This window comes from Melanotaenia boesemani, chromosome 10, assembly GCF_017639745.1.
Source record: "Melanotaenia boesemani isolate fMelBoe1 chromosome 10, fMelBoe1.pri, whole genome shotgun sequence".
In the NCBI taxonomy this organism is placed as follows: Eukaryota; Metazoa; Chordata; class Actinopteri; order Atheriniformes; family Melanotaeniidae; genus Melanotaenia; species Melanotaenia boesemani.
Window position 1 is genome coordinate 24,303,592 of NC_055691.1, and position 23,133 is coordinate 24,326,724.

The 23,133-nt window shown below is 38.5% G+C and overlaps 1 protein-coding gene across 3 annotated transcripts; it reads right to left on the reverse strand.

The window, feature by feature from the left end:
- Nucleotides 1-950: 950 nt before the first annotated feature.
- Nucleotides 951-20,747, reverse strand: ano5a (anoctamin 5a). 3 transcript variants are annotated; one of them, XM_041997498.1, is made up of 22 exons: nt 20,500-20,747; nt 16,184-16,251; nt 14,095-14,229; nt 13,784-13,825; nt 10,546-10,653; nt 9,395-9,463; nt 8,916-9,200; nt 8,613-8,732; nt 8,397-8,512; nt 8,163-8,297; nt 7,976-8,081; nt 7,786-7,846; nt 7,324-7,475; nt 6,557-6,631; nt 5,746-5,974; nt 5,475-5,653; nt 5,261-5,358; nt 4,668-4,798; nt 4,139-4,344; nt 3,853-4,046; nt 3,526-3,631; nt 951-2,784 (listed from the first exon to the last, which is right to left on the reverse strand). In XM_041997498.1, exons 1-22 carry the CDS (start codon nt 20,567-20,569, stop codon nt 2,554-2,556), a joined length of 2,916 nt encoding a protein of 971 aa, XP_041853432.1. In that variant the 5' UTR covers nt 20,570-20,747; the 3' UTR covers nt 951-2,553. The 3 variants fall into 3 exon arrangements, with proteins under 3 accessions (XP_041853432.1, XP_041853430.1, XP_041853431.1); XM_041997496.1 differs by lacking the exons at nt 13,784-13,825; nt 14,095-14,229 and having other exon boundaries at nt 20,500-20,746; XM_041997497.1 differs by lacking the exons at nt 13,784-13,825; nt 14,095-14,229; nt 16,184-16,251; nt 20,500-20,747 and adding an exon at nt 11,414-11,599.
- Between the last annotated feature and the right edge of the window lie 2,386 nt (nt 20,748-23,133).

A 23,133-nucleotide genomic window follows, 5' to 3' on the forward strand; every position in this document is an offset into this window, starting at 1 on the left:
AAAAACAGACTGTCCTCACCGTAAACGCACGGATGCAGCTTTTCGTGACGGTACTTCTCACTATGTAGGCCTCAGTAGCAGAAGGGGAGAACAGCGGGAAAAGGAGGTCAGTTAAGAAGTGAAAGAACGGGATTATCTCTACGGTCTCGCGCAGCAGTATGAAAACACTTCTAACGGTGCGACAGCTCCTAGTGTAGGTCAGGACCAGAGACATGTTCGCAACAAGGCGCAGAGTGATCATACGCACAGGTCCTCATATCCAGGAGCACCAGAGGACGGAGAGAGTGCACAATGGTCAGGTATATTGATGATGAAGAAGATGCTGAGGCGGGAGAACATCCTCACAGCCGCGCAAAGAGCAGCTTCTACTGTAGACAAAGATGGCATTGGACGAGGAAAGGCAATCAGCCAGAAAATGTCAGCCAAGGTCAGGATGAGGAAGAACATGCAGTTTTGACATGCAGTGTCATTTATGTGTATAATCTATTCAATCATCAAGTTTTATATAGTTGTAAACGTTAAGGGTCTCCAGAAAAAAGATCTACATTTTAATCATTTACTATAAGTTTTATATATATATATACATATATATATATATATATATATGTATATATATATATACATGCATCCATGTTTACATGACAGCATGTTTAAAATCACAATAAATCCATAAAATCTACCTGAACAAGCGTAACAGTAAGAGTGTTCCCCATTTCTTTGTCACAGTGGCTTCTGCACTGTTGCCAAGCCAAACAAGCCTGCCAGAATATTTGTGTGTAAAACACACCCACCAGTGTGTGTGTAGGGGGGAAAAAAACAAAAAAACAAAAAAACACTGAATAGTTATCAGGGGTAATTTGGCCATCTGTTCTGTGAACTCTCATTTAATCTGGAAACAGAGCTGAGGATCTACAGCACTCAGGATCAATCCAAACACCTCAAACAGCAGCACAAGTTAAACTTATACTTTATTGAAGAGATTTAACTTTGTAATGTTACAAGATAGAGTAAAAGAAGATTAAAAAAAAAGAAATAAAATAGCAAAAAATTCAATTTGAACATACAGTAAACTGATTCACCTTTTTTTTGCTATAAGCACTACATAATGAAAATATAAGTAATAAAGCATAACAAAAGAGAGCATACACAAGATTAAAATAAATTCAAAGGAACTAATAAAAAAAAAAAAGTTTTGAGTGTTTTAAGGCATCCCTGGGCATGACTTTAGCTGAGCACAGATAAGGCAAACTGGAACATCTAAACAGATTTAACAGTCAGTCAGCTATTATACATACTTAAATCCTTCAATATCTATTACATATTTCTTTGCAAGCAATCAAAAGCATATATAAAATGTCCATCATATTTTATTCAAATCAAAAGCTACAACTAATCTTTGTGACATTTAAACATAAAACCTTCATACAAACATCAAGGTGAGATATACAGCCTCAAAACACTGATCATGAATGCATAACATCATATAAACTACTCTGACGTCTGGACGCCTTGGTAGTCATGTTTCTTTAAGTGCTTTGTGCAAAAATAAAAGAGAATGTATATCTTTCCTTCTCTACACACAAAGCGGAGGAAACCAGAAGCACAACAGCTACAGTAGGTGATGGCTGATGTGCTTAGTGTGATGGAGCAAACATAGTTCAGTAGGCTGGACGTGCTGGCTAGCATGGGTACACTAAAAAAAGATCATATCACCGTCAGGGCTTTCTCCTCTCATCTCCAGGAACACTAGCATCAGTCGACACCACCTGCTGCTTCTACGGCTGAACAACTGGCCACTGCAGGATAAAATCTGTCCTTGCTCACAGTAATAACAGCACAGATTTTTATTTTTAAAAAAGCTACTTCACATGTCAGGCTGAAAACTGCAGAACCTGAAAGGTGATTATGAGAATAAAGATTAGTCTGGGTTTTGCAACATTCAGTAAAATTCGGAAGTAATTTCATAATTTTGTTTTACATCTGTGCAGTGATGTCAATGCAGAGAAATGACCAGTTGTTCACACTTTTTTAATAAACTGATAAAGAAGGAATTAGACTAGAACATACATTTATATATGAAACTAGAACTTTTCACTGTTGGTACATAAAGTACAAGAAAATGTCATCTGACTCGCAGAACCAAAGATAAGGTGTTGATATATTAAGGCTTTGGTTACAAATAGTGGCACTTAAAATAAATATAATTACATTAAAATAAAATTAGCTGTCAGTTTTAGACACAGTGTAGAAGATATCCTCTTTCAGCATATTCTGATTTCCTTAATTTTTATAATTACAACACAAGAGACTGAAAAGCCATAATTATGAGAAAGAATTTCAAGTGTATCAAAGTGTCAGCATGCATGCAGACTTGGTCTTTCACATCTGTGCTTTTCCACAGTCAGCAGGTAAGTAGAGGAAGGATGGCTGTGAAGTGAGTAAAACTTTTAATTAAAACACAGGGAATACAGCAACGTGACAGTCAGTGTCAGAATGCACAAGCAGGGAGATCTACGTCGCTGTGTCCGGCTCACTGACCAGCAGCTCGATGGGCTAGAGACACTCTGACAGCACCTCATGTTGGGGTAAAGACGGATAGATCATCGGTGTGCAGGTGCATTCATTATTGCCATGTTGGCTGAGTTGGATCTTCAGCTTTTCCACTTCATAGTTGTGGAGATATTCCTGAACCAGGTAGCGTTCCCTTTTCACCCGAGCCCTCACATCAGAAGGAACATCCGGAATCAACCAAGCCACAAAGTACTTGACCAGAAAAACAACATGCTGGGGAGGAAGAAGATGCAAGTGGTTGACTTAAAGTGCAGCAGATTTATGGTAGAAGGTAATTCATAGCAAGAATGAGTGCTGAAGAAGTTTATATTTTGTGAAAACTGGAAGAACACAGAATCAGTGGTGAAAAGGAAGTGATATTTAACACATTTAACACAGATAAAGGCATAGATTAAGTATGAAAAATGTTGAATATGAATATGAAGAGTAAATTTACTCATCTATTTTGTATATTGAACGAGAATCGGCAAACAGCTAAGAAAGTACTAAACAGTGAAAGTCTGTGTGTGAGCTTTCTCTGCAGTCTGCTCTGTATCACCGACAATGAACGCCTCTTCATCACAAACTCAATTTTCCTCATAAACTTTGAATTTGGCCCCAGTGGATTTTTGTGTCCTTGCTTCCCACAGATGCCATTAGATCCCATTGGATTGATGTCTGGGGCGTTTTGTTGTCTTTGTTGTGTATTTTGAGCCTTGCTAACATGAGTTTGCAGGGCCCAATGCTGTCTTGCTCGGGGAGGCTAATACTGTAGCCATGTTGGGGTGTGGGATAGGTTTACAAAAATTAACTATCATGTTTATGCCTGGAAAAGGTTTTCTCAGCAAAACACAGCCCTGTAACAAAATGAATGGTGTTACTTTACCTGTCAGTGGTCATAACGTTACGGCTGATCAGTGTAAGACGAAGCTTATATCTCAGTAAATGTTGGTGATGGACGGGGCCTGGATTTACCTCCATTATTATGATGAAAGCCAACTTGGCAGCCAGAATATGCCAGAACTGCATAGTGTGGGAGTACTTCTTCTCATGTTCAGGAGGGTAGCGGTAGTCACGATACCTACAAAGGAACAGCGTATAAATAAGATATTTCAACTTAATGCAGGGCTAAGATTGTTGATTGTCATCATGACAGTCATCTTATGCTAAGGAGAATGAAATCACACAGGACATGGTGCAACATGATGGCATTTCCATGTTTTTTTTTTTAAGTAAAAGATCTATATGTATCACAACAGTTATAAATGAATATATCTTCTACACACACAGTCTATAAATTACCTGCAGGTTGTGATGGAGCTGTTGAACCAGGGAGGATTCTCCCCTTCCTCTGGTGTGCTGTCCAGTGGGATCTCAGAGATGTTAAACACAGACAAACTGTTGTTTATGTAGCCTTTCATATTCATATCAGGCTGGTAGGCATACATGTAGACAAGCCGGGGGATCATATCAGAGGTGAACGCCACAATGAATGCCTACGAGAGAGGGAAGAAATCATGCTTGGCTGGGTTAGCAAAATCTGCATTAATCATCTGGCAAAGACTTCTTGGACAAGTTCGGCACTCACATTTGTGACAACGGAGAGTATGGCCACCCCATTGAGGATTTCCTCCCACGCTCCTATGCTGTGAGCCTTGGCCGCCACAGGACGTCTGAACTGAGTGGTGAGCTTCCAGGCGTCCACTCTGACCTCAATGATGTTGTTAATGAGTGCCAACAGGGGTGCCAAAGGGAAGGAGGCCACAAACAGTGTGATGAAACCAAACTGGATCACTGAGACACAGAGAGGAGAAATGATGGAGATAGTAAAATGCAAAGAGCACCACCTGCAGGATTCAGCTATTTATTAATGTGTCAAGGCTTAATTTATACTGTAATAGCACCATAAAGACTTTATAGCATTTAACTTATATTGTTGTTGTGTGATGTTTCTACTGAGAAGCTATGCTTTCAGAGCTTAGGTCTAGCAAGGCCTAGGCCTGGTCCTGACTCAAATTCAGCTCTACCTGGTCTTGATAAGGATTAAGACTCCAGATTATGATGATCCTCTAAACTTCAGCTTTCAGCTATCAATAATTCATTTGTTGGTTTCTCACCCATTTCCAGGTACTCATAGAAGAGGCCCAGTTGACCAAAGCTCTGCAGGTCGTGATCCTGCTCCCAACGGCTGTACAGACTCTCCGGGTGGCTTCGTGCCTTCCTGCTACCCCACCAGTTCATCATCCACCTGCACGACACAGGGGGGCGACAGAGAGCTTTCAGGATGATTCTCCTGTGGTTTTCATTTCTCAGTTAAAGTACAGTCTAAATTATAATGCAGTTATTTTTGCACATTCTTACAGTGTGCTGTTTTTTTTAACTGTTTTAACCATTTCAAACTAAAAATGAGGAAACACATTTAATGTTTTTTCACAAATAAAAAAAAAATTATGATACACTGGCAATAAAAGACCTAGTATCTAGAAATACTTTTTCCTCATTTGAAATAAAAACTGTCCTTTTCTGTTTATTTTAATGACAAATATTAATTTTCTATACAAGAAAATAGTTATCTTGTCAAAGTGCCTCAGTAGTGTTCTTCAATGGAGCAACAACCAACAGAGGCCACATACATAAAAACATTTATATATAACATTTCTTTAAACTGAAAAGTGTTAAACTGCTGCTGAAATGATGAATGTGTACTCACGGCACCAGAGCTTCCTGAATGTTGCCCCACACCTGTTTGCCGGTCATCACTATCACCAGCTGGGTGGTCAGCTCAATCAGACAGCCACCTGGGTCACACTGAACACACATAGGATGAGAAGGACGAGGGGTAGGAGAGACATGGACACTAATTCAAGTCATTCATTAGTTCAGATCATCAAGATGAACCCTTTACATGGTAATGAATGAGGTACCTCTTCATTCCTCAGTTTGCTCCACTTCCCAAACATATAAGCATAATCTCCAGGATAACCAACAAATTTGCCCTTAAAGAAAGCCACGTAGAAGCATGAGGAGTAGTAGTTGACGAACTGGAAGAGGAACATCTTCACTGTCAGTTTATTCTCATACTCCAGGTGGGTCTTTGGAATTTCTGTAAAAAAAGTTGTAATACATTGATTTTGAACAATATTTTACATTTCATAAATGTTCATAATGCATATGTTACCATCCTCCAGCCCTCACCCAGGTCGGTGATCCAAACAGCCACTCTCTCATACATGAGGTTGAGGATCATGATGATAACAAAGTTGATGCAAGACGCAGTGACAGAGGTGGCCAGCTGAGGTGTGATGTAGGGGCCAACCACCTCCAGGTTGTTGGTGGGACTGTCTTTCATGATTCCAGCAAATGCCGCATACACAGCCAGACGGTACGCTATGACCCCAATGATGCAGGCAATGATCAATGAGATCTTCAAGACAGAGAAAACTGTGACAACATGAACAGACAACAAGGTGGAACAGAAACAGTGAAAACACCAAACCAACAACAAATGTTAAAGCAGACATTACTGCAAAAAGCAAGATGGTTATTTACTAACCAACGCAGTGCCATGCTTGAAAGTGTGCACACATATCCCCAAAAGAAATATACCACTCTTTTAACTTTTACTTCATCATATGTTGCAGTTTCCACACATGAAAAGACAACAGCAGTACATTCTGGGCCAGTATGGATAAAACTAAACGCGTAATGTCTGCAGTTTAAGGAATCTAAAAGGTTTGCCTTATATTTAAAATTTAGGCACTAAGCATTGCTCTTGATTCAGCATGAAGTGTTATAAGATGGTATTAGCTGTTAAAATTCTCAAAGCCATCTCCATTCATTTTAGCTTTATACATACCAGCTATAGTAAAACATTATTAGTGATGATGGTGAATGGCACGATAGAAAGGACATCAGAGACAGGAAGGAGAGAAAACGGATGCACTTTAAACTAATCATGTTCACCAAAAAAAAAAAAAAAAAAAAAAAAAAAAAAGACTATGCTCACCCACAGCAGGACGGTGGCTCCAGACAGGCATGTGCGTGCACACTTGCTTGTTATGGGTAAGTAAGGTTCCATTTCCTAAATCAGAGGAAAGTTTGCGAGCAAAGCATGGACAGTAAGTCACCCTTTGTTAAATCCTGAAAAGAGAGCTCTAAAAGGCCAAGTTCCTTATTACCTCTAGCCTCACATGTGAGGCCAAACTATTTTGCCCAATCCAAACGGTTAGTCTGTTTTTGTGTTTTGTTTATTTTATGGTCTCCTGGTGAACCAATGCTTTGGCGAAAACCCCTTACTAGATAGTAGGACAAACACTGAATGTGGTACAGAAGGAAACTCATGCCTCTCAGTCTTTCCAGAACCATCTGTTATCAACACAAAGTACACCACAACAAAACCTCTTTTTCACCAAACTAGCATTCCACGCTGAGTGCCACCCTTACCCAGAGGATCACGGTGGCCCAGCACAGAAAGAGTCTCCCCATTAGATCTGTAGCTGTTCTTTCAAGTACCAACTCTGTTTCCTGAAGATGGGTGGGATGTATGCAACTCAATTATGTGTCTGTCATAACCCAGACACTACAGACTGTTTCTAGCATCAAATTTAATAGTTTTCATTCAAACCAGCTTTTTTGTTCTAATGAATGAGTACAAATAATTTATTATTCCAACAGATACAGTAGTCAAGTCATTACGTTCAGTCTTGTCACACCTAAACAGTTCAGAGGCTGCGCTTTACACTTTATATTAGTATTTCATTAGCACAGAAACACCTGAGTGATGTGGTTCATCTTGCGGTTGGTGCACTTGGTCTCATACTCTGGCCGAAGCTGCAGTTGCTGCTGCTCCTCCTCAAAGTCGACCAGATCCCACTCATACTCAAGACGGGCCTGCCGCCTCTTCCAGAACTCCAGAAACAGAGTCACTGCAGAGGCAAAAGATCCATCACACCACATGTATCACTGTAGGACAATCATCCAGTATTTTCATGCAACTTAGTCTAAAAAAATGTTACTGAATGCAACGCTTGGATTAGAAAGGTATATTTTTATACGATTTTTCAATTTTACTGTGGTCTGTTTTAGGCTTCAAGCAACAGCATGCAGGGGCAAAAAAAACATGTTTGCATGAAGCACTCATTTAAGTTATAAATATTTGTTTTTAACCACTAAACCCACTAGATGGTGCACTGGGTTTAAAGATGCATCACGCTGGAAGCAGACATTTTTACTTACCCCAAATTCCCATGAAAATTGCAAAAAACACAGTTCCAACATTGTCAAATAGGTGCGATTGCTGAAAGAAGAAATCATTTAGGAAATAATGAGCTCATGGAAAACTGATTTATGTTATTAAGCTGCTCTATCCTTTAAATGTCATGTATTGTGGGTAGAACATGAGTCATGATGACCAAAAATTACTCACCCACGAGGAGTTGCATGTCGAGTTCAGCTTCCAGAAGCCGCATTTCTTGTCACAAAGAGGACACATGACAATTTTGCCTCCAATTTCCTCACTACATATTTCTTTACTGTTGGGGAAATAAACATTATGGGAAAATAATGAAGTGAAAGACTAAGAAAAATGGAATTTTATTCCTTGTAGACCTTACCTCCACTCGTTGTCATCGTAGGTGAGGATCCCATATATGAAACAAATCGTCCCTACTACTGCAGCGAACAACAGCATCTCAGTGTAGAAACCCAGCCAAGCAAAATAAATGCCTATCTTCTCTCCATAATACTTCCTGTCAATAAAAAAAATGAAGCAAAATTCTTGTTATTCTCCCTGCTGCTAATCTAAGTGAATAAGCAACAGATAAGAGCACTTGGCTCTGATGTCTCACCTAATAAGGTTGAGTGGTTGCTCCTTGAAGAAACACAGGAATCTGGCCCAGTATTTGTAGAGACTGTATCTTTCACTTTCACAGTTTGAATCTTTTGATCTTGTCCAGTACCTCGACTGCAGACACACAGAAGACACATTTCAATTTAACACATTCATCCCCTACATTTCTAACAATACTGCTTTTCATGGCAAGAAAAATGCCAAAGATTCTCACATCATGCAAAGGAAATGCAGAAGTGTAGGTGCCATTGTTCAGCAACCTCTTGATTCCCTTCTTGTCTTTGTCTCCACATTCATCCCTGACGTACAAGCAGCGTGACAGGATGTAGTAGACCTGATGAGATAAAGATAGAAAAAAAGTCTTCTATGGCCGCACTTTCCAATAATAAGATTTCAAATTCTCACAAGGATAACTTCATTTACTGGGAAGTTAATCACTCAAAACTGCAGATCATACAGTTTTAAATGTCCAAATCATTTTGAATATTCCAAACCAGTCAAAGATGACTCTGCTTACTATCCTGTTGCGAGTTGAGGGTGGGAAGAACGTGTCTTTGTCATCGATAAGGAAGAAATCGGACTTGCTCTTGTTGAAAGGAGCAGTGAAGTAGTCAGGGTCAGGGTGCATGACGTGCTCCGGGAGGCGAAAAGGTGTGGAGAGCCAGTTCATGGGCATCTTGCTGTTGTCTGGGATGTCATTGACCTTGAATGGAACCTTGATCTTCAGGACATCTGCGTAGGTGGTCAACACCTCCCACGGAGCGTGGATCTTCACAAAGCAGGTCTTTCCATCCTCCGACTCCTAATGACAAGGACAGTAAGCGTGTAGCTTGTTTATGTGTACATGTTCTGTTGTAAAAAGGCATCTTTATACAAACATGTGAAATTCTTGTTTTTGTTTACTGAACACCATTCAGCTTATATGCCTTAAGATGACATGACAAAAGCCAGCATTTTATTAAAAATAATTGGGTATGACCACATTCGTGATCTTACCTGTTTATCTTCTGTTTCCAGCTCCAGGCCAACCTTTACTAAGTTGGCCTCATACACCCTCCTCCTCTCCTTCAACAGAAGCAAAATAAATTAATTAATTAAAACACTGAATTATCAAAAACATGGACACAATTTGTGCAAAAAATACAACATTATGAGAATAAAAAAACAATAAATGAGTAAATGTGAATATTTCAAACCTAAATTAAAATATCAGAAAACTAGCATTATTGTTGATAAGTAAACAAAGTTAAATTAATATAACAAGACAAAGTCAGCATGAAGATCGGACAGAAATTATGTAAAAATCATGAAAAACCTGAGGTTAGACTACTGACAACTGCTGCACATTATAAATCATTGTGGTTGAATCAGACCAAACCACATATATTTACCGTAACTGAAGTAAAGCAATGAGCTGTAAAGATAAGTTATAATAACACAGTAGTATGATTAAAGCTACTTTATGGCACTTTGGTTTAACATTTTAGAATCATGAATACAGAAAAGGATCAGTAAAAAATAAAAAAATAACCATATAAAAAAATAACCATATAAAGAAATAAAGCCTTCATATTAGAGCTAAATTTGAGCTCAGCATTTGTACTAAACATCTGGATAATCTGCAGGAAGTGGCCTCTTGTTTGCCCTTCCTCCTACTGTGGAAAAAGTGAGCCACAACCAGAGCAGGCCAGAAGTTTTACTGTTGACTCACAGACTGAGACTGTGGGTAAAGTGTGAGTCGGCTGTGTCCTCACAGCCCAAGAGTGGTAACGCTCTACTGTGAGAACTTACAGCTCAGTATGAACACACAGCATATTTCAGTTTTGATGGGGAACTACACACATAAGGACACATGGCCAATGATGGAGTAGAATTACTATTAAGAGCTGATAATGTAGAATTTATTTTCCTAGAAAATGCCTTGACAAGATCATTGATACAAGCTAAGAAACAATGTTTATCTAACTCTATCAGTGTTATTTAGGGAATGCTGCTGACACACAGATCTTAGGATGTGCGCTTCTGACTGCAACCAAAAAATATTGAGTGCCACTCTAGATGACTGAAAATAGAACTTTAATAGTGCTGAAAACAGGCACATATCTGCATTTAGTGAAATATGTGCAATAATAGAGGCTATTTCTTACCAGTTTTCTCTCACCATCCTTATCGTCAACATAAGACAAGACAAAATCAATCCTGCGGACTCCGTCACGAAAAAACACAGAATCTTTACTTTGATGCTGTTTGTCAATCTGTAACGAGATAACACAGAAAGGTCGGCACTTAAACATTCACACAGGTATAGAGAGGTACAGTATCAAGAAGTCTTGGGATGCATTCAGCACAGCAGACCAGACAGTCAAATTATGCATCCAGAAGCTAATCCAAAGAATAAGCCTCCATTTCTGGACACAAAAATACTGATAACTGTGTTTTCACTCCAAACACAAATGGCATGCTAACATAGGGCATCTGTAATGACTAGGATGCTCATTTACTAATGTTGTAAATCAAAGTAAAACCTAGAAAGACATCCAGGGAAATCTCTGACTTTAAGGTATCTGTAAACTTGTGGTTTTATTGTACTCTATTGTTCTGTTTTCTTTCCAAACTGGATTTCTAGTTGACTGAGCACACCTGAATTTATGTTAAAAATTCCAAGAATTATTAGCTAATGCTAGCCCTGAAGAGGCTACAAGCCTGACAAAGAGAGCTGCACAGGAATGCTTGAAGAGAGGATGAGGCAGAGCTGCTTGCAGTCGGTGCTGCTTCAGCTGTTCACATGGATAAAAATAGCTACATTCAATCTAGCTCCCTGAACCTCACTACAGCAACTACCTACACGAGGGGCATACGGCACAGAGAACTCATCTAAGCACAACAAAAATCAATAAATAAAACTACCACATCCCACTCGACCAAGTTTTGTTTTTGTGTTGTCATCCTGGCACAGTTTGCTTTGCCTGTCAGCCCAATGCTGCAGGGGAATGGAGGAAAGGAAGTGCACTTTACCTCCATAGCCCACTTGCTTTATGGCTGTGATGCATCAGCAGATAGGCCGGCTCCCTCACAGAGCAAAATTGCCTTTCTCCAGGGAGTAAAGTCCACCCTGAAAGCACTGCCTCACTCTCACTCCATTGATCCCCGCCCAGATGAGCTCCAACCAGCCCAATGACCATCGCAGCACAAGCCTGTTCTTGCTCAGTCATCCAGTAAAGACAGAGCAAGAGGAGCAGGAGGGAGGAAATACTAGGAGAAAAGTAGAGCCCCACAGATGACATCAGCACGGGGGTAGCAGAGCTGCTGCCAGCTAGCTAATTTAATAAGGGCACAGCCTCAGAAGGGGGAGGAAAGGGTGACAGCACTCTGTTGTACAGACAGTCCTCAAACATGCTCACATTTCACATGACTTTAAATGCTAATCAAATAGCTTTGGATTAGCAAGCCGTGTGCTGTTTGTTAGTTATATTATTGTTCCGGCCGTATCCCTGTGCAATGCCCTTATCCTGTATTGTAAATGTACTAGGTTAACGTGGCCTGTCCATTTCATCATTGTCCTGCAGAAACACCATTTTGTTCCAGTGAACGCATGTATTACAAGAGTAAAAATAGATTCAATATTTAATTTATTTATCATTTAGCAACACTGAAAGGTGTGCGTAACACTCGAAAACAAAACATCACAGTAAGAAAATTATCTGGCATGTCCAACTTGAACTTGAACATGTGACCACATGTTCCTAGAAAGTCTGGTAAGAGTGATCTACAGAAAAACTGCTAACTGGTGCATAATCTTCCTGGTACATTTTAAACTAATCCAACAACTTTAAGACACTAACACAGTCGAAATAAAAAAAAAGAAAACGCATGAAAAAGGGAAATGTTGCACAAACAGAGTATGAAAGTGCTGACAAGAGCAAACAGCTGTTTTTCAGTTCTACAGCTTCAGTAGCTCCATTTACAATCCTGGTTCCTGCTTTTATTTTTTTTAACTGACTTAAAGTAGTTAAATGTGTACAGCATGTTTGTGGTCCCAACATTTCTATGGGTTTCTAATCTCAAATTATGCAAACTGTACATCATAACCACTGGTCTGCATTACCTCCCAGACCAAATAAGACTGAATAAGACCATGTTTAGCATGGCAGGGTAGGTGCTTTCTTTAACTGCAACGTTGCTGCAGAAACTCTCTAATTTGCCATAATTACAGATCAGCCATATGGAATTGGTGTGTCTGCAGAGGCGAGCCCCTCTGGTAGCAGCCACAGATTCTATACATTTACAGAGTAACCCCTAACTACTAGGCGTGTCAACATGCATTTGCCCTTTTCTTAATTGAGGAAGATAAATGTAAAACATTGTGTAACATAAGCAGCCTTTCAATTTCAGAGAGGAGGTGATTTAAAATATCACTATTAAGGCATTTCTGTTTTTGGGCCGAATGATTTAGACACTGAAGTCTGATGCTCGGTTGAGTTGTGTGAGTTGGAATAAAATGCAGCTGTTAAGCCAACCTCATGTCAAGCTTCATGTTCTGTGCTTCAAATTTCACATTTAACAAATCAGATTTCCGAAGGACCCAATCTATAACAAGAAGCATGCATCAAACAAAATGTGTTCAACCCAAATACCTTCAGGTACAGCTAAAGAAAACCAAGTAAAGCATATTACTTTCTAAAAGTAAGTAAATGTGGCTATTGTATGACTTGCAATGCTAAAATTTGGTCTAATCGTGGAGATAATTTGCAATATATATATATATATATATATATATATATATATATATATATATGAGAAGAAGTTACAAAACCACATTTAAAAGGAATTTGATAAAAGAAGCTCACGATGAAGCATATGATTAGCTACAAAACATTTTCAGCCTGTTATAAGCACTGGGCTGGGCTTTGATTACATTATATGCTGTACACTTGTGCATGCAAACACAACACACTAATACAGATGGGAAAGTGCTAGTACAGAGTACAGTCTGTGAGAAAATATGGATGTGTACGTGCACTCTAATTATACAGTAACACCACCAGGCTGTTGGTTTCTCTTCAGTGAAGCAAACAGTTATCAAAGGTGAGAAAATAAGCAAGTTTAAATACATTTTTCATTTTAATGAACTCTCATGATACATCAGTGAATGTTTCCATTACTCTCTGCAGAAACAAACATGCTTTGCATGAGAACAGCATCAACTCCCTGCCGAGAAAATGTGTATTGATTTCCCTCATTTCCGGCCTTTATTTGAACATCTAATACTGGAAGCTAAACTCAACACTGAGCAGACAATAATAAAGGAGGAGATAAAGCCTGGCAGGCAAGCAGGCGTATGCACAAAGCTGCATCAAATCACAAGCCTGTTTTACCATGCCATACCCTGGAACGATACTTCAGGAATAGCGCCCGCTTTCTCGAAAGCTGTGGAGGAACCGAGCAGATAGTGAGAGAAAGCCTAACAACACGACAAATTCAACAGCATACTGCTACAGCTGTAGCAGCAACCTCACAGAGACGATCAAATGGATCAGTATATTAAGCACACTGCAGTTGCAATATGTTCACACTTCTCTTAAGAGATTACATCCAAAAACACTATAACACACATACATGAGTCACGTCTGGGTGAGTTTGAGCTCCTAGAGGACACAAAAACACACACTGACACAGCAGCATGACTGGCATCTTACCCCAGTCAAATCACTGGATCGCCCTAAGGACTGACACTGATACTGGGGAGTGTCGCTGTGGTCGGAGGCCAGGGAGGCCAAGCTGGTGCTGATAGAGTCACAAGTCTCTATGCAAACACCAGGCATTAAAGAAGTCTTCAAGTAGAGTGTGAATGAGGAAAAAATACAGCAGCGTTAGGGTTATGTCTACCTCTGTCACAAGATAAGTCTTGGCTAAGAATTAGGCAGTATCAAAAATTTGACTATTAAATGTGGCTCCTTTAGATACAAAACCTGCAGTGTTTATGGGAGTATTTCCCTATCTTGAATCAGGAGCTTAACTGTTCAATTTGAGAGCAAGATTTCTTGATTTCATGTTGAAATATCATATTGCTCTCTCTCAACACTCTGCTCTTACACTCAAAAGTCTCTTCGTGCTCTTAAATATATAGTTTATCCCTTCCAAACTCTGCTCCTCTTCTCAAGTTTAATGTTACAGGTTCACGTCCTCTCTCTTGTGTTGCTGAATGAGCTGTCTGTCAGACAAACTCCAGCCAATAGAATACATGATAAATGCTAACCGAGCAAATCACCCCTACTTTCTGTAGGGTGCGCTTGTTTTACTTGACACAGTGACTCTAGACAAGTTAACTGTTTTTTTATTGCCACTAAAGTTTGTTCATTATAATCATTTAATGCTTTTTGTCTTTACTTTTAAAAGTAGACACTTATTTGTCAGTAATATTATAACTTATTGGGCTCAATGAGTTGTAACTCAGTCTATGTGACCAGCTACTGCCTCATGTAAGATGACTTCATGAAAGCATACAGTGGAGATACTCAAGACCTACGTCAGGATGGCTGACTTTGTATTGGATTTTGTTTAACAATCTCTCCAAGATACGATGCTGAAGCAGATCCTGTAGGTATAATAGGGTGTAAGTTTAGGAAATACAGGTTAGTTTTATGTTATATAATTTGTGAGAAAGAAACACTAATTGAAATGTTTTATTTATCTGATAAAGTGTAACAAGGCTGACATCATGGTAATGCATCTCAATTACTCATCACTATGAGAAGTACATTGTGATAATTCTGCTACATATTTAAAAAAGCCTATAGGAATGATGATCAGCTTCGTAAGCATGCCAATTTATCATAGGTCAATTCTATAGTACCATAAAAGAAGAATATTTATGCTCAATTTATGATTTCCTTAACTTTATACTTGGCATACGGTATGTTTGTATGGGTACTGTTATTTTTTAAATGAGTACTTTTATAATAAGGTAGCAAGTCACTTTTTTTTCTTTTTATCTTAAAAAAACACAGAATAATATCAAAAGAAAAGCATAATAAACACAAAATGCTTACTAGAGATTGCTGGGTGGGGTTATCCATACATGTTTACTGACTATACCAGTTAAGTACCAATTTTCTGAGTGCACTGTGTCAAGTAAAACAAGTGCACCCTGAAGAAGGTGGGGACAATTTGCTCGGCCGCCATTTATCTTGTATTCTATTGGCTGGGGGACAACTGACCCACAGCTCATTCAGCAACCCAAGACAGAGGAAAAAATATCCAAGAGCAGAACTTTTGAGAAGCAGAGAATGTGTGTGAGTGTGAGGGAAAGAAACCAAGCTTGAGCGCACGAGATTTGATCCTGCAACACCAAACTTGAGAAGAGGAGCAGAGCTTTGAAAGAAAAATCTACATATTTGAGATCAAGAAGGGACTTTTTGAGTGTGAGAGCAGAGTTCTGAGAGAGAGCAAGATGATATTTGCGCATGAAAACCAAAAAACTTTCTCTCAAATCGAACGATTAAAGATAGGGAAATATTCTGCTTATGTGGGTGAGAAAACATACAAAAAATAAAACAAGGAAGGAAATCTGAATACAGCTTTTTATTTACACACACAATAACTTCCTGCAACCATTTTAACAGGTGGTAAGAAGGAGGAGGGAAAACGATTTAAGCATCAGCCTTGAAAAGCTCAGTTTTAATATGTTTTCAATAATGTAAATAAACTGTTTAAATTCTAACCAAACTGTCTGCATAGTAGACCACAGTAGAAATAACCATATAAAGGTGATGGATGAGTGTTTACCGCGGACGGTCCCTGCTGGAGGGATCCTGTGCTGGAGGAGGCATGTTGGTGATAGCCGTTTAATTCATCTGCAAGATAAAGAGCACAAACAGAATTATCAGTTAGTGACAGGATGACTTTCTAGCAACCATAAAAGAAAATGAAAAAAAAAAAAAAAAAAAAAAAAAAAAACAGCATGTCACAATTGTGAGTTATTTCAAACAAGCAGGGAAGTTTCAGGCATATGAGCAGCTGCCTGAGGTAAAGAGGGCAGCACTGACAGGTGGCCAGTGTTGTGGTTTATATTTGTACAGAGTTTTGTGTCAGCAGTCCTTCAGGGCACACAGGGTGATTTCACAAGATCACTCAAAGAACCCACACAGTCATGTTGCTACGATTCAACCATAACAGCAGTGACTGATGGAAAGAAGAATGAGAAGTCTGGTAAACGCCCTCAATGTGTTTGAAAATAGAAGAAGCCTGATTGATGAAGAAGGGCATTAACTACAACAAGGTTCTTCAGTCACCCTCTGCTCATCGCATGTCAAATGAAATGAGAACTTTCCAGAGTTTGTTCTGTGAAGAGATTTGCATAAACAAATGAACAGATAGGTGAATAAACAAGACAACCACCAGGTGTTGTAAGAAAAAAAAGCATAAAATAGTTTCAGCCTCTGCATCTTTATTTTGACATGAAATTGCAGCAGTTCTAATTGATGGTCTCTGAGATTATATTTAGACTGGACTAAAGACAGAACGTGTGCACACACAAACCCAAAGCCTTCAAAGCTTTGCTCCACATCATTATGCACCTTAAAGTTTTGAAACTAAAATGGGCAACATTTACTGCAAAAGCTGCAGCATAACCTGTGACGTAACTTCTGTTAAGTTGTGCTGAATTGCTGTAATTTGTTTAATCTTTTTAAACCGGAAACCTTTGGAAACATTTTCAGACTTCGCCTCAATTGTCTGTAATAAAACCTCTTTAACTGTGTCTGCTTTACTTTACCAATAATGTTCACATATTGTACTTTAATTTGATAGATGTTTAGAGGAACAGCTGTGTCGTTCCATTCACATTGTTTGTAGACAAGCTTGAAACTACTGATATTTACAAATCTTAAAAGTGTTCCCTCTTAGCATGACACCAAAATTATTCAAATATACCTTGTGGTTGCATATATATATATATATATACTCATATCATTATAGGTTGCATAATGCCTAAAAATAAGGAACCGGGCTCAAAAGGTTATGATTAACTTTTTGTTTTACTGCGGTTGTTAAAGGATAGACTGTAAATGAAAATTGAGCTTGTAATTTGCTGTTATAGCATGCTTGTGTAAACTTTCTTTTATGGCAGTGTGAAAATGAGGAAAGGTTGGGCTTGTGTTATTCTGCTTTTCTATTTTCATCTGCAAGGTCCACAAGAGGTCCAAGTGAAGTCAAATTTGGTTATCAGAGGGTGTATGAGAGACTCTGTGTGGACTTCTGTAAACCCTTCAATTTGCTTTGAAGCCACAAAGGCATGAACAGGGCATGGAAAACTAACATGGATGCTGAAGAGAGGCTGAGTGAAAATGCCTGTGACATTTGTCTACTGTCCATGTATAAAAAAAAAAACCCTCTAAATGGACACGAACATAACATACTGACTGCAATGATGTAAAGCTGCAATAACTGGAAGAATAATTCAGAAAGTTTTTGTTAACTCCCTTCTAAGTTGGAGAAACTTGCAAAGATGGAACATTCTGGCACACAATTAACTTAAGCTGTTGATTGCTAAAGAAAAATATTAGATTTTGATGTGTTTTAGCTAATGTTACCATCATAAAATGGTACTGGGAAGTAACTAATGACTTAACGTCTGTGTTGTTTCTGACTTTACATCATGTTTAGGAACAGGAGTTGCTTGAGGACCATGTGTAAAACACCTGTTGTGTCTGCAGCTGTTCAAGTGCAGGTCTACTAAGGCCTTATCCACCAACAGTGAACCCTTAAACATCCTTGGTTTCACACTGTAACTTTAGTCTAGCAGACCTCAAATTTCAACTACTCTAATATTAAATATGTAGTTTTTTTTCACAGCTTCTTGTTTTTTCAGCTTAAAAACATCTTCCTGACTTTGACTTGAATGCACTTCATTCACAGCATATGAGAATGTCTCTCAAACAGCTGAGCATATTTTTTCACAGTTGTGCGATCTATTGGATGCAGTATGAACCAACCAGTTATGCAAAGAGTCTTTTCCTACTTAGTAGCCATGACAGTTAAGGCTTTGTTCAAGAGTGAGCAGCTGATCACAGTGGAAATGCTACAATAATGTTTCTGTCTCTTCTTTTTTTAATCCACAGAAACCAAAAACACAGAGAAGGTCAATATTTGAGTGAATTTGTCCCAAAATGTTAAAAAAAAAAAAAACATATGAAAGGAAAAAAAACTGCTCATACTCATAGAGGTAAAAATACAGCTAACACTCATTCTTTTAACTGTTATAACAACCACAAAAGCATCACTTCCTATATTTTGATCATAAACAAACTGGATGGGTCTGTGTAATTTCCTGAGATTTGAACAGTGTTCAAGTGTCTTGTTGCCACAAGTTTCATATGTATGCAAAAGCTACCCCTGCACCCAGCTCAAGTGAACATGCAACAACAATGGCATGCAATAATCCATTTTTGTCTGAACCTGTCTTATCCAACAGCATCTACGAACAGCATGAAAATCAGTACTGTGGAAGACAATTAAGATCAGCAGAGGTACAAATGTCTGATATATCAGGATGACCTGTTAAGATAACTGTTAGTATTATAAAGTACTCATGTAAGTATATTTTGTTGGCAGAGGGAATTTGCTGAGACAACAGGCGTTGGCAAGAAGGTAGACTGATATAAATGGATAATTTCATGTTTAGGCAAGGTCAAAATCTCTTTAAACGCGTGAACAGTCTGACTGAATGCTGTGTATAGTGGGGAGATTGTATGGGTGTGTGGAGATTTTATGACTATAAAGATTAAGGGACATTCGCAGAGCAATAGAGGAGGGAATCTGGATAAAGGACCTTGGAAGAGCTGGAGAGATAGGTCTTTTATCAAATGTTTACTGAGCGATATTGTATGTGTGCTTAAAACGCTTATTCTCTTTATAATTATAATTAATCTTGTAAAATAAATGCATCCTAAATGTTGTATGCATCTGCCTGTTGTCTTTTTGATTCTCCCATTGGAGATGTTGAGGAAGAGAGATTTCTCAGGTCTGTTTTGTCTCCCTCATTCTATAGATATGTAAAATAGTTCAAAAAAGAAATGGAACATGCGACAACAGTGCCACAAGCATCTTCAGTGTGGTCAACAAAGAACTGCAATAAGCTGTAAGATCTGAAGTATTACTGAGATGTTATGTTGTGGATCTGCTAGTGTGGTTGGTGGCTAACCCACTTCCATTGTCATCTCAACACACAATAAACACACAACACCAAAATAATATTAAAGTTCAAAATCCTGTTAAAATCCTGGAAAATCCCAACTCCACCAGACCGCAGAGCTAAGAATCTCTCAACGCTGCAAATGCAACACTACACTTACTTATCGATTCATACTGATTTAGGGCGGCCAGAGAGCATACAGAGCTATTCATCTTTCATTCAGCATGATGCAGTTTGCAGCCATAAATGGCAAAAACACAGGCCCCAGTGCAAGTGCTTGTTTGGAATCCACAGTCATCCAGGAACAGAGAGGGATTTGGGGTTTGTGCTGGTGGATAAAGTGACTGCCTGTAGGTGACAGACTGTTTCCACTAGGCAGGCCAGCTGCTAAGGCCTGGCTGCCTGTAAATCAGTGCTGCTTGCATGGAAAGAAAGCCAGACTATGAGCTGGTTAGACCATTTAAGAAGGAGATCAAACACTTTAACATTTCAAATAACTTTAAAATGTTAATTGCTATAATTATATCATGGCCTTAACACAGATTAGCATCACACAGCTTGCTGTCACAGGCAAAGTAAACACTATAATTTCCCCCAACAGTGATTATAAAGTGCTGTTTACCTTAGTTACCAGCTGGGAATTGATTAAAGATGTTAAAATCTTTCATTTCATGCATTTATGAAAGGTATCAACGAGATAATATTACTTTAAATGTAGTTTATGTGTGGAAATACTCTAAAAAGTTAAGAGTTAAACTCTCTTCAAGGGATACAGGGAAATCCCATGTGTTCAGTCTCACTACATCTGAGGAACTGATACAGTCCCACACGATTAGTAGACAATTTCCACAATAAGTACCCGTTTTCTCTGTTTAGAGACAAGGTGCTGGTTCTGTTTTCTGCAACTCACCGTTGAAAGAGTCTGTCGGGCTCATCTCAATTAAACTGTCCCCTCCTGCTTTCCCCGTTATTCGGTGCATGTTGAATATCTTCGTGTGGCCAGACAGTTCCCGTAGGCCTTCGTTTACAGTAAAATTGGGGAATTTTCTGTCGTCGGTCTACGGTTAAACTCCAAACCACGCTGTTCCACTTTCGTCGTCCCTCCCTGCTAGCCTCGCAGCCGCCGCCTCGCCAGCCCTCCCTCTTCGCCGACTGACCGACGCACTCTGCTGCGTCTCTCGGGATGTCTACGAGGGGAGGGTCTACACGCCACAAGCCAATAGTTCAGGTGGATAAACACGGCATACATGTCCACATGTAAATACGTAAACTGGGATGGCCAAGTCAAATAGACAGAGCTAAATAATCCAGGTATTAATAAGAAGCTAATACAAGCAAACTTGGAGGGAAACATTTCCCTTTTGTGTTCAATAAATCTGTTGTAGCTTACTTTTGCATTACAATATGATCAATAAAAGGTAAATAAAGAAATGAAAACTGAGTTTACATAGAAGTTAAGAGAATCTAGTTTCATCAAAGCTGGTGATTTGGTCAGTTCTGCAAGAATAACTTATCTGTTTAAAATAAAACAACAACAACATAAGCAGCAGTTTAGTTCTGCTAAATGACTTTAGATAAAACCCTCTATCCTGTCAAATCCTGAAAATGTCTCAAACTAAAACAAAGTTTATTTAATCATATAGCAATAGTTACAACAAAAAACAAATGGATTAGAAATTAGGTAAACGTTTGTTAATTGGTCTAAGTTGAAATTGCGTCTCCAGAGTTATTCTGAGTGATTATTTTCATTTTCTGGTGCAACATGTCTGCTAATTAAATGTGTCATTTTCCAGGTTGAAGATATCCCCATCCAAAGAGAGAACAACAGGTCACTGAACAGCATCCATATTATTTATGCTGTTGCCCATGAAGTATCTCATGCCAACACCCTGTGAAAGTTTTTTGAAAGATATGAAATCATCTCCACTATCATCACTATTAAAACACATAATCAATGAATACCTTTAGGAACGCTATTCCAGTTTTTCTAGTAGTGTCCTAGAGGTTTTGAAGATCTTTTGAATGGGACAAATTGGTGGCCCAACTTCTTTAAAAGAATGGAAAGGGCAAACTCTTCTTGAGAAAGCTTGTACACGAATGTTGTAGAGAGTGTGATTTGTTTTAAATCCATCTTTTATGGCAGCAGCAAACTGACAAAGAGAGAACTGTTCTGGAGCTGTCTGTACTGCTCAAGCTGCTGTACAGCAAACCCTCTACACAAAACAACGATTAAACAGGAGAGTTTGTTCAGTCAGAGGCTTCTTCAGTTTAACTACAACAAAACACAGTATAGGAGGTCATTTCTGTCCAGCAATGACATTTATTTCAACTGACTATTATTTTTCAATTTATACTGCAATATTATGACATCCAATTTAGGGATTAATATAGTTTAACACAATTCAGAGATTGTAAAATTTAAAAAGTGAGGAGTGAGTAAGGAAGTGAGTGAAAATGCCCCTTTGTACGGGAAAAGTTTTTACACTAAATAAAACAAGTTCTTTACTGGGAGTTGAATGCAGCAAATAATAGATTACATTTCAATTCCTGGAAGGTACATCCTTCCCAACCCACATATCAACAGACAATTCTGATAATTGCAGGAATGCTGCCACTATTATAAAAAGAAATGAAGACAATCCAAGACGATCTTGGAGTTCAGTAAAAGACTGGATAATCTGTGAACAAGATTGGTGGGAATAATTGCTCTTTAGTAGTCAACTATAGTATTCTCATGTTGGTGTTCATACTGTATATTTTGACTGGTTAAGCTGAAGGAGATCCAGTTAACTCTGAATATCTGCTTTGATGTGTCTCAGTGTCAGATTTTCACCAGGATGCTGGTGACAAAACAAATGGTTGTGAGAAGACTTTGTGCCTTCTTAACACAAAATTCAGTATTGTAACAATGTTGTTACTTGCTTGTTGAAATAACTGGGAGGTGAAATTAAGTGGGTGGACAAAGTATTAACAACTCATACAATTGAGAACAACAAAATATAACAATTTGTTCATGTACAGATGCTATGTTGAACAAACAGACTTCGGAGCTGCAGGGTTTCTTTGTTCTTCTTCACATTTATAGTCAGTGTTCCCTTGGATACCAAATTTGCTTAATTTGCTTCACAAAATATCCTCAGTGAACTTCCTGGATCACAACAACACTATTAAAAAACTATTTCAATGATCTCAAGAATAATTTACTCTTACACCTGAGAAGGCTTAATATAAATATTGGTTCTCTTTATCATAGAGACATTCATTTTAAATCTGTAATGGGAAAATTCAAGTATGAATTTGAAATTGTTTTTCTCATCTTCCTCTGCAGTTTTATTTGTAACTTCACTGGTCTGCAGCATCCTGAACTTAATCATTCTCTGTCATTCCCACATTCTTCCCTTATCCACATATATGATCTATGTGCTTAAATTATACTCTTTATAGTCTTTGTCTCTCACTCTGCAGAGCCAGATTACTGTCTGTATGATTTGCGGACCTATTTTGCAAGAAATAAATATATTTAAGACATTTTAGATGCTCTTTG

What these genes read in the sequence shown, in the direction of transcription:
- ano5a (XM_041997498.1), bottom strand. Translation starts at nt 20,569, where the DNA reads ATGCACCGAATAACGGGGAAAGCAGGAGGGGACAGTTTAATTGAGATG. An exon ending in AATTTTCATGGGAATTTGGG is followed by an intron (nt 7,476 to 7,785) that starts GTAAGTAAAAAT and finishes TTGCCTCTGCAG; the next exon opens with TGACTCTGTTTCTGGAGTTC. An exon ending in ATTCAGGAAGCTCTGGTGCC is followed by an intron (nt 4,799 to 5,260) that starts GTGAGTACACAT and finishes TGTGTCGTGCAG; the next exon opens with GTGGATGATGAACTGGTGGG.